This window comes from Aotus nancymaae, unplaced genomic scaffold (assembly GCF_030222135.1).
Source record: "Aotus nancymaae isolate 86718 unplaced genomic scaffold, 86718_ANA_hifiasm-v0.15.2.pri h1tg000006l, whole genome shotgun sequence".
NCBI lineage: Eukaryota > Metazoa > Chordata > Mammalia > Primates > Aotidae > Aotus > Aotus nancymaae.
Window position 1 is genome coordinate 46,432,154 of NW_026988417.1, and position 16,552 is coordinate 46,448,705.

A 16,552-nucleotide genomic window follows, 5' to 3' on the forward strand; every position below is an offset into this window, starting at 1 on the left:
AGACACCTGGCTCCAGAAACGAGCGAGAATGTGAGACAGAGTGCCCAAGTCCAATCTAAATGGGATTTCTGTGACTCAGCCGAGCTGTTGCCATGCACAAAGACACTAAAGCCACAAGGTTGTTAACCAGATTTTTAAAAACGACAAACAAACGCTGACAGCCAATCCACATTTAAAACACAGTGTTAACCAAACAACACTATAGATCAAATCAGTACACCGGACCACAATTTACATCTTATGGTCTGGAGATTCAAGCAGGCAAAAGAGAGTGGAGGGAAGTAACAAAGGTAATACCACCTAAAATTAAGATGAAAGAGGTGCGTTGGAGATCTACCTAGATTGCCAAAAAGAGCAGCCACCTGAAGGGCTGGAGAAGTGGGCCTGATAACAAACTCCCGAAAGAGGGGGAAAGCAGTGAGAGAGAGAAGGCGAGGGCGGAGGTGGTCCTGACTAGCAACTGCCTTAGGAGGCATCCAGGTGAGCCCGCAGGCGGGAGCCATTCTCACCGTGGACTGCGGGCGTCTGCAGGGCTTGGGATCCCGCGGGGCTGTTACTGCTCCTCGCAGCCGCCGTGGTCGCGACTCCTCCGGGAATGGCGCCAGAAAGAACCGCGCCCACCGACCCCTTCTCTCGCCCTCCTCCGGCGCCGCGGAGATGGACTTCATTTCCAGAGGAGGGGGCGGCATTCGCCCGTCCCCGGGCTCGGCCTCGGCCACCGGCCACCTGGCGCCAGGAAGCTTCCATCCCTGCAGAGGAGGAAAAAAAAAAGGAGTGAAAGGAGGTGAGCGCGTAAGGACCGAAGCGAAGGAGAGGGTCAGTGCGGAAATCTGGTGTGAGGGGCCGAGGGAGGAGGGTTCCTGTAGGTCGGGGACCGGGAGGTCGCGGCCCTGCCTTTCCCGGAGGGCTAGTCCCCGCCAAGCCCGGGCTTTGGAGATGGACCGAAGACAGGAGGGAGGACTAGGTAGAGAAATCGCGGAGCAAGGAGCACACAGTGCCGAAGACTGAAAGCTGGCGAAGTGGAAAGCGCCTCCCCAGCCCCTGAGGAAGCGTGGTAGGGGAAAAGCCACAGACTGACCCTGCGGCTCCCGCCGGGAACCAACTGCAGTAGCAGACCCCACGGAAAGCTACGTCTCCTTACCAGCGGCGCTCGCCCCAACAGACTACAACTCCCAGAAGGCCCCGCCCGCTATCTGGAGACTGCGTGGCAGCACTGGCCGCTTCCTTATCCGGAAAAGTGCCGGGGTTGGGTAGGGAGAACCCCAAGCGCCTGCGTCGGCCTGGACAGGCCTTTTGAAACTACAACTCCCGGCGTGCTCTAGGGGCTAGGGAGGGGTCGAAGGCCACTGGGGTACCTGGTAGAGGAGGTGGGCAGGTCTGGAGGCTCTCGTGACCCCATAATTTGATTTTGCTTCTGCAAGACTGTACTAAACCAGCTGGGTACGAGGATTCCATGGAACTGTCCCTAATTGGCTGTCTGCCATCTTTTATTAGCTTTGCCTTTGGGCTTGCAGATGGCAGGAAGTGTCAACTTAAAATAATGAAAAGCGCAAAGTTTGAGGATAGCCCACCTAGAAACACCAACTCCAAGGAATGGAGTCAGCCTTCCGAAGTAGAGATTTAAGATTTCATTTATATATGCAGAAGTGGAGAAGTTTTTAGCAGGATTACAACATTTTCTTATACAAAATTAGCGAATAGTTGCAACAATTTGCTTATAGACAGTGTTTCTTTTTAGGAAGGGTACGTTTAACATTTTTCATAAAGGATTTTCTGTTATCTCGTCTAAGCAAACCATTCTTAATCTATAAGGATCATTAAGAAGGCAGGAAGTGTTTGTCCTTAACTTCATTTAATTCTCTCTAGCCATTGTACAGAACAAGAAAATTAAGAAAGCAAGTTAATATATAATCTGAGAAACAGAAATTGTAACCATTATATGACTCGGATCACAGTCACATCTCTCTCCAGGCTTAGTGATTTTTAGGTTCCAACAGCCTTTAAATTTTATTTATTTTCATAGGGGAACCTCACTAATAGGAAAGGCACTTACATTGAAAACACTTTGAGGTTGGCCACTGTGATGGAGGGAAGTGGCTTGAGTAGTAAAAAAATACTCTTCTAAAATGCTAGAGCAATGTGGAAAATAAATCTAAAGCCTGTTATTGTCATACTCCTTTGTAGTTTCCGAAGAGCTTTCCCTGGAGCATGCTAATTTTTACGTTCACAGCATCTCCCTAAAGTAGATTTTGTTAAAGAAAATAACTGAGGCCAGGACCTAAATCTTATGATTTTGCTGAGTTTTCCAATAAGATACATATGCATATATACAGATAGGTAGATTGCAAAAATTCATTCTGGGGTCTGTCTGGCATTGAGAAATATTGATTGCTCTGTGGGATTATACAATCCTTCAACAGTCCTTCAATTTAGTTAATTCTTCTATGTTAATCATAAATCTCTTATAATATTTAGATAGCATTTATTAGATGTCAGGCACTGTTTAAAGTGTTTTACGTATATGTACTAATTTGGTACTCACAGTACTTTATTATCCCCATTTTACAGCTGAGAACACTGAGACACAGAGAGATTAAGCAATTTGCCTTTGATCATACAGCTATGAAGTAGTAAAGCCAAGATTCAATCCTAAGTAGTCTAATATGAGAAGCCATGCTTTTAACCTCTTAAACATAGATATTGCAGAACAAAAATAATGTCCCCATGGCCAGACATGGTGGCTCACGCCTGTAATCCTAGCACTTTGGGAGGCCGAGGCAGGTGGATCATCTGAGGTCAGAAGTTTGAGACCAGCCTGGCCAACATGGCAAAACCCTGTCTCTACTAAAAATACAAAAATTAGCCAGGCATGGTGGTGGGCACCTATAATCCCAGCTATTCGAGAGGCTGAGGCAGGAGAATCGTTTGAACCTGGGGGCAGAGGTTGCAGTGAGCCAAGATCGTGACACATCAGCCTGGGCGAAAGAGTGAAATGCTGTCTCAAAAAATAAAAAGAAAAAAAGAAATAACATCTCTGAGAATGATATAACTTCACTGGTTAGAAACTAAGAGGTGCTCAGCAACTCTCTTAATGCTGCACTTGTATAAGGACTGTAAATTTAAAGCTGCAACTAGATTTCAAAGTTTTAAAAACCCTAAAGCAAAACTTTTCTTCAGTAGGGTTTTCAGAGACAGGAAAGGAGCTGTTATACTCTGAGAGAAAATATAGTATTTGTTACTGAGTAATCCAAGAAGTACTGAGTGGCTACTAAAAAGAGAGATCTGTCTTAGAATTGTGTTATATGCCAGAGAGTTGGACTAGTGTATTATCTAAATCTTTATGTCAAACTATCTTGAGTAAATGTTTTCCATCCCCACAAACATTCAATAGCTAATAACAGTGCCCAACTGTCCTTGAGGGCTTTCCGTATGCTAGCATTCTTCTAGATTCTTTTTTCTTTTACTCATCTAATCTTCACAACAACCTATGAAATAGGTATTGTTATCATCAAAACAATTTCTTATTCAACATCCTAGCAGAGCCAGGTTTACAAATGCATAGTGTGACTCCTGGCCTATACTCTTAACCACCATGCAAATGATGACTGTGTAAATGTATTTAATGATTACCTAGAAATTTCAGTTATTTTTAAAGTTTCTAAACAGGGAAAGGGACCATATAATCAGGATTTTTTCCCTGCCATATTATACAATGAAAATTGATAATCACAATAATCACTTTGGAATCAGAAATAATCATGTGCTTGCTCAGTGAGAAAACATTTGTTGTATTATCATTGTCAATTTTGGCAGTGGAGAGCTAGTATATTTTATAAAATAGAAGCATATGTAAGTTGAGAACACATTTTCAAGAATTACCGTTGATTCTACAAGAAAAGCTACAAAACACTGCTGAAAGAAATTATAGACAACATAAACAAATGGAAACACATTCCATCCTCATGGATTGGAATAACTAACTTTGTGAAAAAGGACCATACTGCCCAAAGTGAACTACCGATTCAATGAAGTTCCCATCAAACTACCAATATCATTTTTCACAGAAGTAGAAAAAACAATTCTAAAATTCAAAAGGAACCAAAAAGAGCCCAAACAGCCAAAGCAATCCTAAGCAATAGAAAAAAACAAATCTGGAGACATCCTATTACTGGACTTCAAATTATACTACAAGGCTATAGATACCAAAACAGCATGGTACTGGAAAAAAACAAAACAAAACTACACATTAGGTAACAATGTACATTACTCTGGCCATGAGTGCACTAAAATCTCAGAATTCACCACGATATAATTCATCCATGTAACAAAAATCCACGTGTACCCCAAAAGCTTTTGAAATAAAAAAAAAAATTTAAATACCATTGCTGTTATTTTTACTTTGAAATTTCAGATAGCATTTGAGATAAACAGATTTTTTTGTGTTTATCAAAAAGGACATTGGGTTATATATTGAGAATTACAATTATACATTTATATTTAATTTAAATTTTTTAAAAGTATCCACAATAATAGCCAAAAACAAAAAGCCTGACAATATCAACTGTTTGCAAGGATGTGGAGAAACTGGAACTCTCATACTTTCTGGTAGGAATGGAAATTGGTCCAAACTCTCAAAAAATGTTTAGCAGCATCTACTAAAGGTAAACATGGACCACTACTAAAGCACTATGACCAAGCAATTCCACTTCTTTTTATGCACACACACGAAATAAGTCCATAGCCTCACAGAAACTCATGTTTATAGCAGGTATATTCATGATAGTCAAAACTCGGAAACAACTGTAATGTCATCAACAGGAGAATAGAAAAGTAAATTGTGATATATAATAAAATATTATGCAAAAAGATGTGGGTTCCACAGGGCCAACTGGAGGAGTTGAGTATGCTTGGATTTTGGTATACACGGGGATCTTGGAACCATTCCCCAGCATATACCAAGGGCCGACTGTCATTGTATTTATTTGTTCGTTACTGACATATTGTCTTGATATGGATTGCTTTTGCCAGGGTATTCATACACAAATACACTTATACTCGGTAAGCACATCTATACTTGGGTAAACATTCTGCCAGTTACCAATGTATTGCCTCTATGCTCCAATTCATATTTCTATATACGCTCTGTAACAACAGACTCCTTTAGCATCTCCACAGCGCGATGCTAAGTTTTTGCGGTAGAGGGCGCCGAAGAGGCATTGCGAGCGGGACAGTGATCTCCTTACACAGTGTCTGCGATCTTGCAGCCTCGGTCTGGACTGGCGATAACCTTCCTGGGCAGATTTCGCACAGGGAAACTGGCCACAAAGGCCTCCGGCTCATACCAGGTGGCCTAAATCACCCCTCACTTTGCTGCTGATGTTTCCTCCCACAAGTCCCAGCACCTGCCACCATGCCCACCCATTGCAGATCCAGGCACAGCTCACCTGTGTCCCAGCCACTAATCTCTCTATGCTAGCGCACCCTCATCACTGATTACTGTGTCCTACACGCATTCTAGAGCGTTACTTCCTACTTGCCCAGGGACTGCAGACCAGTTCTGACCATAACAGACCAGCAAGTTTCTCTGCTATCCAGTGTGCTGAGCTACACTTTCTCCAATAAGGTCTGAACTCTTATTGTCCTTCCTTGTGTACCCGCGTCCTCTACACCTCTCGTCTAGAATACCAGAGTTTCCTTGTAGTTGTTATTTTATCGGAGTTTAATAAATATCTGTATTACATTTAATCCAATGTGTGCTTTTTATTGTTAATTGGACCCAGACTGACACAGGCACTGTACACATTTTATATCAGTTTTACTCGAAATACTAATAGGACCCAACCAAACTCCAGGAATGAAAAGAAAAAGAAAAAAGAAAAAACAAAATGAAGTGCAAATTTACCAGGCAAAATTAGAAAGTTGTTCTGCATGGGCAGGGCAGAGAAGAATTAGAAAAATTAAACTATCACATTGACTTTCCTATCCAGCCCTAACTTTAGGGACTGAATCATTTTTTGTGCTGATTAGTAATACTCAAATTCAATGATTTTAAAAGTATTGTATAATATGAATTTCATTAAAATAAAATAATTTGAACAAAACTGAGCTACCATTTTACTTTTCTGGAATAACCTTTATAACAGAGAGAAAATAAACTAAGCACTCATTCATATTTAATATAATTTTTTTCAAATACTCAGCTAAAAAATTTGTCAATCAATAAGTAATGGAGTCTAACAGATATTCAATATTGTCAGGCACTGGACAGACATACTCAGAGATGGGACGCGTTCACTATATGTAAAGTACAAGGGTAAGGATAAAGAGGTCATGAGGATACTGAGAACTGAGAAAATAATTAAGGGAAAGGTAAGATTTGAAAAGAAGGAGGCATTCTGAGTGGTAGGGATGTCATGAGTCGAGGTTTAGATATGAAAATAAGCATAGCCTGTGCTTGGAATCAGAACGGAGAAAATTCTGTTGAATCCCACAGCCAAGGTGAAAAATAGGGTTAGCAAAGACCTTGAAAACAGAAGTAGAAAAGTTTTGCCTCAATGTTAAGTGTAGGTAGCCATCATGAGGTTTAAGAGAAGGGAGGTAACATCATAAAAGCAATATTTTTCAGAAAAACTAATATAGAGATAGGATGCTTTGAGATGAGGAGGGCCTTGTGGTAGAATGGCCAGCTAGAATTAAAGTAGGTCTGACTCTCAGTTTATAAACTCAGATGTGCAAATAATAATCATTATTTCAGTATAATAATCAGTATTTAGGATTCCTGAAATATCAGGATTTCAGTAATCCTAGTCTTTCAATCAGCTTAATTTGAGCTCTTGAGGTTTATCTTTCCAGGACTGGTTGGAAAATTCACCCGTTTCTTAATTAAATCAAGAAACATTTATTGATCCCCTATGACATCCCAGGCACTTTCCAGGCGCTGGAAATAAGCAATATATAAAATAAAGGACCTGTACTCATAGAACATTTGTTTTAGTAGAAAAGACAGATAATAAAAATATAATGTCAAATTATGATCTGTGCAGGCAGATAAGGTGAAGACAGGTTTAATTTAGATCAGGTAGTTCCAGAAACCACTGTAATATGGTGACATTTGAACCTGACTAAAGAGACAGCATAAGCCACTGGACACTGGGGTAAGAATTTCCCCAGAAGAGGAATAGACACTATAAGGACCAAGAAAAAGTAATATATTTGGTGTATTCCAGGAACAGCAGGCAGGCTGATCTGACTGAAAAAGAATGAGCAGATAGAAGAGTTGTAGGCAATTAAATTGGAGAACTAATCAAAAGCCGTTTAATAGGTAGGACTATGGTGGGAATTTTTTATTTAATTTTAAGCAAGCCAAGGCAAGAGAGTGACATGATCTAAAAATATTTTTACGTGATCACAGTGGTTGCTACATAGTAATGTGCCATTGCAGGAAGGGAAGCAAGAGTGAGATTAAGGACACCTGTTTGTGGCTCATGCCTGTAATCCTGGCACTTTGGGGGGTCAACGTGGGTGAATCACAAGGTCAGGAGTTCAAGACCAGCCTGGCCAACATGGCAAAACCCCGTCTCTACTAAAAAAAAAAAAAAAAAAAACATAAAAATTAGCTGGGCATGGTGGCAGGTGCCTGTAATCCTCGCTACTCAGGAGTCTGAGGCAGGAGAATTGTTTGAACCCAGGAACCTGGAGGTTGCAGTGAGCTGAGATCATGCCACTGCACTACACTCCAGCCTGGGCAACAGACTGAGACTCCGTCTCAAAAAAAAAGGAAGACCTGTTAAGAGGCTACTATACTTGTTTAGGTGAAAGGTGGTAGTTTGGACTAGAAGAGGTGAGTTACAGTCAGATTCAGGTTATATTTTGAAGGTTGAGTTGACAACATTCACTGACAGATTAGATATTAGGTATGAGACTAAGAGCCAAGAAAAGACCCAAAGGTTTTCACCTGAAGAAGTGGTGGGTGCCATTTACTAAGATAGAGAATATTAGGGAAGGAACAGATTTGAGAATGATATCATGAGTTCTGTATGGGGCACATCAAGTTCTCACCAAAGGGTGTATTAAGTGTGTAGTTGAATATGCAAGTCTGGAGTTCAGAGGAGGGGGTGGAGATATAAATTTGGCAGTCTTCAACACATAGACATTATAAAGCCTCATAAGATATATGAGCTCACTTAAGGAATGATATCATGGCTACACGATACTTTGATATTTGAAGACCTGATGATAAGGAGAAAGCAAGGGAGATGGAAGTTCAGGCAGAGAACTGACCAAAAGCCAAGTGAAGAAAGTGTTTCAAGAAAGAGGGAGTGGCCGGGCATGGTGGCTCACGCCTGTAATCCAAGCCCTTTGGAGGCCAAGGTGGGCGGATCACCTGAGGTTGGGAGTTCAAGACCAGCCTGATCAACATGGTGAAACCCCGTCTTAAAAAAAAAAAAGAAAAAGAAAAAGAAAGAGGGAGTGATCATTTCTGTCAAATGTTACCAAGAGTCTTATAAGTCTTGGACTGAAAACTGACCATTAGATTTAGTCATGTAGTGGCTATTGGTGACCTTGACAAGAGGTGTCAGTGGAGTGGCAGTAGCAAATCTTAATTCTATCAGATTCAAGAAATAAACAATAGAAAGGAATTCTGTAAGAACAAATTCTACTAAAGAGTTTCACAAGAAAGGAGAGCAAAGAAATAGAGTGTTAGCAGGAAGCAGAAATGGGGTCAAGCATCAGATATTAAGATTTGAGGCATTGTACACTACGGGGAACTATCCCAGAGAGAAAGGAAAACATGATAACACATGAGAGGTGGAGTGGGAGATAATTGCAAGAGCGAAGTTCTTGAGTAGAAAAAAGGATCTAGCAACCTGTGCACAAGTGAAAGTTGTAAACTTTCTATAGGAACTTGTAGTGTCTGTCCATTGTGACATACTTATCTGAGACATTCTTCAGCCTGGCCCCCATCCTGGATACTGTAGTGGAAAGTCCCTAAGGTCTAATTGTGATCTCCACTGCACTGGAGAATGCTTCTAGTTATTGTCATCAGAGTGCAGAGCCCACATGTCAATATGGTATGGTTCCTTCAGGTCCAGCGCCTCTCTGTTCAGGGATGTGTTTTGGGCATGAGACTCTTTTGGAAACTGAAAACTTGAGGTCTGGGGTCCAGCCTTCCCAGTGTTCTACCTGGCTGTCCCCTGTGAAGGACTGCTACATTCTAAGGGGTGCTGCTCTGGGACAGCACCAACAGATTTTTCCTTTTCCCATCCCAGAATTAAAGTCTACCAGAAGTATCTGTCTTCTTTCTTTACTAATAGGATCCATGGATTTATCTAGGCATGTATCCCATATGCTATACTACATCTATTATATAGTCCACATAATAAAATCTACATCATTCCAACCTCTCTTGCTGCTAGGTATAGCCACTCAACTAAATTTTTGTCTCCGGGCTATAAATAAAACTGTGTTGTATGATTTTGCAGGGGGTCCTGACATGGAGACAGAATGCTCTTCTTCCTGCATTTCTTTTTCCTAATGCCTTAAGAGTGAATGGGATGGCAGGAGCTGAATTAGCGATCAAGCGCATGAGATCAGCTTGGTTGGAAGTGCAGGCACAGGGAATGCAGGCCAGATATGTTGAAGCAACCAGACAGAAGGAGCTGTATCTCTGAGGATTGCATTGAACAAAATGCTGTGACAGATCTTGTCTGCCTACATATGGACTCTAGCATGAGAAATAAATGTAGAATCTATTGTGTTTAAACCATGGTTACTGAAATTTACTAAGCCATTGTTATCTTGGGGTGGCAGCTGAACCTAAAATGCTAAGTTAATACAATATCCAAATAATGTAGTTTTGAGGAAGGAAGAAAATTAATAATTCAACTTTAATAAATTTTATAATAAGAACCTATAATCAACTTTCATTTAAGAAAATTATTCCAAAAGGAATGACATGACTGTCGTAGAGTAGACAGCTATTCTCTGCTAGTAGATGACAAAAAGTGAGAAATGTTTGATTTCTTGAGGCCTTTAAAACTGGTTAGATATCATTTCATCTGGTATTATTCAGGTGAGCTCAGCAATAGTTAAACCAATCTTGGAGATCTTTTCCAGGCTTGTAATAACACATTATTCTGTTGAGCTTACTTTTCCAGAGTTTATATCAAAATATGGTGCTAGAAACTTGAGGGTTCTTACTATGGAGTGGCAGTGCCCTAAACAGCACCTACTGCTCCTAAAGTTATTAGGTGCATTTATTTCTGCAATTACTATATTCTGTTGGCGAGAAAAACAAATCTAACAAATACTATTTCTGAGTAAATTCAATGCACCCTGTAAAACATGCTTTCCATTTATCTGTGCTCTAATAAGAGACTCACTGTTTCTCTGAATGTGTTGAAAAAAACCCCTAAATTAGAAGAGAACCCCCTGCAAATGAGGTTGACATTCATATATCACTTTAAAAAAAATAGAACTATCTGGAAGTGGGATATCTGAATTCATTAGTAGGGTATGGTCTCAGGAAATAACAGGCACCACTCTAAATGAGGTATGTTTCATTCCTAACAGTAGCAATGTGAGAAAATACTGTCTTGATGTTTTTTATGAAGAGGCTTCCAGAACTTTTACTATTGTGCATTTTTCACTCCCTTCCCCCATTACATAATTTTCCTCATCTCCTACCTAAGCGAAAGTCGTTTCTCTTCTTGGCAATTCTGCTTACCATTCTCTGAAAGATAGTTTTTGTTTTTTTTTTAACTGATAGTAGTGCCCCATTAATTAATCATGAAATCAATTTAGCGGCTTGCAACAAGCACTTTTTAGAAGAACTAAAACGGGATAGAGAAAATAGAATGTTCCCAAATGCATCCCATGTTATACCAGTAAATATTCTTTTCTGAAAGGTTTGTTACAGCTGTGTTTTTGCAGATCACAATACAAAATGCATCTTCTACTGTGGGTCATAATCAAGGAAGTTTTAATGAGGCTGCCCTAAAAGCAGTTACCTTCATTATGGCGCATGGTCTCAGTCCTCAGAAGCATTTCGTCCCCAGTGTGAACAGCCTTCCTGGAGTTTTTGGACCATATCTCTGTTGTGTTGTCTTAGAACTGCAGTAAACAGTAAAGTCCAAAGAGTAAAGCAAACTCAGGGATAACCGGATCACTGTACTCATCCCGCATTTGGCTTTAGGATTGGATGAGCTTTAAAGTTTCTTTGTACTCTGTGTTCCTTTTCTCTTAGTTATCAAAGATAGGTCTGGGTTTTTTTCAGTTTTCAAGGCAACTTTATAGGTGGAATGGCAGAGTGTGGTGAATTACGGAATGTTCTTTTTCCATTCTCTTCATAATCATGTCGATTTACTTGTGGATTTTGTTGATACTGTTCATTTTTTAAGCATATTTCTTTTAGCCTTTGTGTTTCCGGACTGGAGTCCCGTGTCCCCTCCCCATCACTATTTATTCACATGTGGCAATTCTATCAGCTTTTTCGTTATTCACCTCCCGATAAAATATGTTCAGGGTTCATGAAGCAGAAGTTCATACAGCTGTCAAAGTTCAGACGCCCCATGATTTTCTACCAATGCAAGAAAATATTTCTTAAAAGTTCTTCCTAATGAAACCAAACCTCTTTGGGATATTTTTGCAATTCCTTACTGGTTACAAAACTCCTTATGTAGGCCTCAATTGCATTTGATTTCTTAGAGCCAATCCTTTTTAAAGTATAATTTGAATTACTCTATATTAAATATACTCCAGTGGAATTTATTTATACTGAATTTATCCAAGGGAGTATATCCATAGTAAGTAAAGCCCATCCACTGGTTATTTTTCCCCTTTAGGCATTGTGAAATTACATGTGAATAGAACAATGGAAATACTGGTAATGTATATCAATTAATTATCAGGGTCTCTTTTTTTGCCAAAAGAGGAGCTGGAAGTGATTTATTAAATTTTAAAATAAGTGGGGAAAATTATATTCCTATCCTGAGATCCCATAATAATAGTGGGCAAATGTTCATTCCTTGATTGCCACTGGGTGACTCATCTGTCATTCTTTCTGTGGAGAGTAAGCAATGATACCACTGGGGGAGATCATGGAACACCATGGACTTTGGTGCCACCAAGGTACCTGAACTCCTTGGTATCATGAATCTTTGTGACAAATCCAGGAAACAGGCTTCCTGCTCTCTGAAGAAATAACTCAAGTAGCTCTCTGGACCAAGTACAAGGCTGCCTGAAGCTCAGCCCAGATAAAACAAAAATGAACCTGATTGGAAAGAGGAGAAGCTGGGAGCTTTGTGAGAAACCCAGGAAACAGGCCCCCTGCTATCTGAAGAAAAAACCCAAGTAGCTCATTGGACCAAGTCCAAGGCTGGTTGAAGCTCACCCCAGATAAAACAAAAATGAACCTAATTGGAAAGAGGAGAAATTGGCAATCTGACAAGAAATCCAATATCAACTCTTTTTAAGAACCAACATTGTCAGGCTGGTGAGTAATTTTGTGGTAAATTGCTATTTTCAGAATCCCAAAGGGAAACATTGATGAAAAATGCATCCTTTCATCTCTAACTAGCCAGGAAATCAAGAGCCAGACATGAAATGTAATTCTAGAAAGCATTGTCCTGAATTCGCTCAACATTTACTCTGGCCAGCTTAAAGTAGAAACATATGGATAACAGGCATGTTATCACCAAGTAGAACCCCATAAGGCATTCAACTTGGTCTGTGTAGAAAGCAATCAAGTCCAACGTCATAGTGAAGTCAACACTGAACCGAGGGTCAAAAGTCCAGTCTTTGCCACTGAACTAACTGTGAGAATTTATACTAAACTCCTCTACTCCTCTTTTTATTTTTTTGAAATAGTTCAAACATACCAAAAATTATAGACAGCAATATACAGATATCTGTACCTAGCTTTATTATACCTTAACATTTGGATCCATTTGTTTCAGACTGTTTTAAAAGATATGAAACAGCACAGACAGCTGAAGTGCTTGGTATTTCTCACCCTCCCTCCCATCTCATTGTCCTTCATCCCTCACAGAAGTAAGCACTATTCTGATTTCTGCCACTCTCGTGGCTGATATTAAACTTCTACATCATATGTACAGATCCATAAACATGATTTAATACTGTGTTATTTGTTTGTAAATTTTGTATAGGTGATATTGTGTGTACATATAAAAGTCAACACTGGCCAGGCGTGGTGGCTCACGCCTGTAATCCCAGCACTTTGGGAGGCAGAGGCGGGCAGATCACTTGAGCTCAGGAGTTAAGACCAGCCTGGGCAACATGGTGAAACTCCAACTCTACAAAATATACAAAAGTTAGCTGGGCCTGGGGGCATGTGCCTGTCTGTAGTCCCAGTTACTCAGGAGGCTGAGGCAGGAGGATCGTTTTAAACCAGGAGTCAGAGGTTGCAGTGAGACGAGATCATAGACATTGCATTACAGCCTGGGTGTGGGGAGTAAACCCTATCTCAAAAAAAAAAAAAAAAAAAAAAAGGCTGGGCATGGTGGCTCACGCCTGTAATCCCAGCACATTGGGAGGCTGAGGTGGGTGGATCATGAGGTCAGGAGATCAAGATCACTGGCCAAGATGGTGAAACTCCATCTTCACTAAAAATACAAAAGTCAGCAGCCCAGCATGGTGGTGCATGCCTGGAATTCCAGCTACTCAGGAGGCTGAGGCAGGGGAATTACTTGAACCTGGAAGGCAGAGGTTGCAGTGAGCCTAGATCATACCACTGCACTCCAGCCTGGGTGACAGAGTAAGATTCTATCCCGGGGGCTGGAGTGGGGGGAAACAGCACAAATGACAGGGTCAGCAGCAGAGGAGAAGAGAGACTGGAGCCATGCTGTCTGGGTTCAAATAGCAGTAGTGCCACTTACTTTCTGTAGCTCTTGTGCAAATTACTTAACCTCTCTGTGCCTCTGTTTCCTCATCTGTTAAACAAGAAACATAGTGAAACCTGTAAGTTGTTTTCAGGATTAAATGCATTGACATCTAGAAAGCATTTGGGACAATGCCTGGTACAAACCAAGCGCTACCTGAATATTATCTGTTACTATTCAAATGTTGTATAGTATTCCATTGTATAAATGCATTTCAATTTATTTATCCAGTCTCCTTTTGATAGATAGGTTGTGCCCAATTTTTACTATTATGTATGTTCTTAAACATGTCTCCTTGTGCATATCTGGCACATTTTCTCTAGTGACTATATCTAAGAATAAAATTACTGGGTTTGGGTCATTTCCAACTTTGGCTCTACCAGATATTAACATATTACTCTGAAAAGTATGGTAAAAACTCCCACTCTTGGCTGGGCACAGTGGCTCATGCCTGTAATCCCAGCACTTTGGGAGGCCAAGGCAGGCAGATTGCTTGAGCTGAGGAGTTCAAGACCAGCCTGGGCAACATGGTGAAGCCCTGTCTCTACTAAAAATACAAAAATTAGCCAGGGATGGTGGCCTGTACCTGTAATCCCAGCTACTCCACTGGCTGAAGCAGGAGAATCCCTTGAACCTGGGAGGTTGAGGCTGCAGTGAGCCGAGATCATACCACTGCACTTCAGCCTGGATGATGAAGTGATGTTGTGGGCTTTCTGCTTCTTAGCTCAGGTAGGTCCAAGTTCTTGTCTCACAACCAGAAAGAATTAGGGACATGGAGACTGGAGAGTGAGTGGAGTAGAATTTATTAAGCGAAAGGAAAACTCTCAGTAAAGAGAGGATACGGAGTGGTGGGAGTGGTTCCTCTACCTGAAGGCCGGAAAAAGTCCCCTCATATGGCTGATCTTGGAGGCTTTTATGGACTCAGAATAGGAAGTGCATGTTAATTGGTTTGTGAGTATGCAGAAAAGATTAAAGTGAAGGCACCACTCAAAGGTGGGCACAACAGTATAGAAAACCAATAGAAAAGAGTAGGTATATGTAAAGTAGGTGAAGGGTGAGGTCCAATCAGAAAAAAGCATGCCAAATGGAAAGGCAAGTTCTCAATCCAGTCTGAGGATTTAACTTGTGGCTTGGCTTTCAGGCTTTAAACTATCTTTGGCTTGGAGGTGGGGTTTCACCGGGGACCTGCCCCTATCTGCCTAGGCATTTGGCTGCCTTCTGCTGCCCTCAGTGAGACTCTGTCTCAAAAAAAAAAAAAAAAAAACTCTCACTCAAAGTTCCTAATAGTCTGCATTCTCAACAATCTTACTGTTGCCTGGCCATCATTTTTGTCTTTTTAAAACGAGGAGGGGTGGACTGAATGATCTCTGAGGCCTTTCTACATTCTCCGTTCCCTTTCCTTGAATGCTCCACTTTCTTCTTCACCTAGAGATAAACTAGTTCAGGGAATATCAAACTGTTTCTTCTGAGTCTACACAGCTGTTGTTTTATATATATATATTCTGAATGGTCTATAAACTTGGGTGTCCAATAACACAGTTTCCGTTAACATGAGGAAGAACATTAACTAAATTTACAGTGTCCTAAGCAGGCTTACTTCCAACACTGTTAAAACAAATCAGTAGTTTTCAGACTTTTTAAAGCAATGGACTTTTAAAAAATAAAAATGTAAACTTAATTTAATATAAATGCCGTTCGCTCCATTTTGCCCCCTTTTGCTTATCTCTACAACATGTCTTAAACATCTGTAAGCTTTTTGTAATACAATTATTATTATTCCCTTAGTGAACTTCCAGAAATTAAGAAACACTCAAATGCTTCAATATATCTTTTTACTTTATCCACTGAATTCACAGTTTAAATTTTGTTTGATCATGTTTTCAGTTCATGCTGGTATATATTTTGCTATACTAAGATCTTCTGGAAATATTTGTGTCAGAGAAATATTACTCTTTATTGCCAAAGAGCACTGATTTATACCACTTGTATTCTAAACAGCTCTGTGCTTTGAAGGTTATAATTGTAGACCTACATTGCCACCTAATGGTAGGAAGCTTAATCACATCATATTTTAAGTTGGAAACGGGTTTTTTTTTGTTTTTTTTTAATGCACGTAAAACGTTAAAGCAGTATCTTCCTACGAGAACATTATATAGAGTTGGCAGAAGAGCAGGGTAATCACTCACCAAACATATTGGCAAGACTAGAGATTGAATTTTTATTCTCTTTCTGATCTACCATCTCTGAGTCCCAGCTCCTCTCAGATACAGGTATTAAAGATCTTCAGATTTTATCTTATTTACCTCCCTACCTTCACTTCTGTCCTTATGCCAAACCTGTTCTGTTAAGAGGCTAGTTCCAGACAACCAATTGGAGTCTAGAATCAACTTGGAATGTGGCTGATGTCTGGGTTGCTAAAAGATGAGTTCCTGCGTTGGCATCCACATGTACCCAAATCAGCACTCTTACTATGAATTCCCCTAAAGCTACATGTTTCCTGTCTTTAAAAGAAAAATTCCCTGATGAAACTGAAATCCAATTATGAACCTCTGCATTGCACCCCAGGTGTCTGTAAACTAAAGCCCTCAGTGCCATTTCAGCACATCAGCTCCCTCTCTACATGGAGAAGTCATGAAAAAAAAAATAGTTGGCTA

General features: G+C 40.4%; 1 protein-coding gene across 1 annotated transcript in view; it reads right to left on the bottom strand.

Moving 5' to 3' along the window:
• NFXL1 (nuclear transcription factor, X-box binding like 1) overlaps window positions 1-1,110 on the bottom strand; it is a 67,114-nt gene extending 66,004 nt beyond the window's left edge. Inside the window, exons 1-2 of the mRNA XM_064366859.1 lie at window positions 1,079-1,110; window positions 510-749 (exon numbers count right to left, since the gene is read on the bottom strand). Of these exons, the coding sequence (XP_064222929.1) occupies window positions 510-747 (238 nt within the window). The 5' untranslated portion in view covers window positions 748-749; window positions 1,079-1,110. The remainder of the gene's footprint in view (window positions 1-509; window positions 750-1,078) is intronic.
• Between the last annotated feature and the right edge of the window lie 15,442 nt (window positions 1,111-16,552).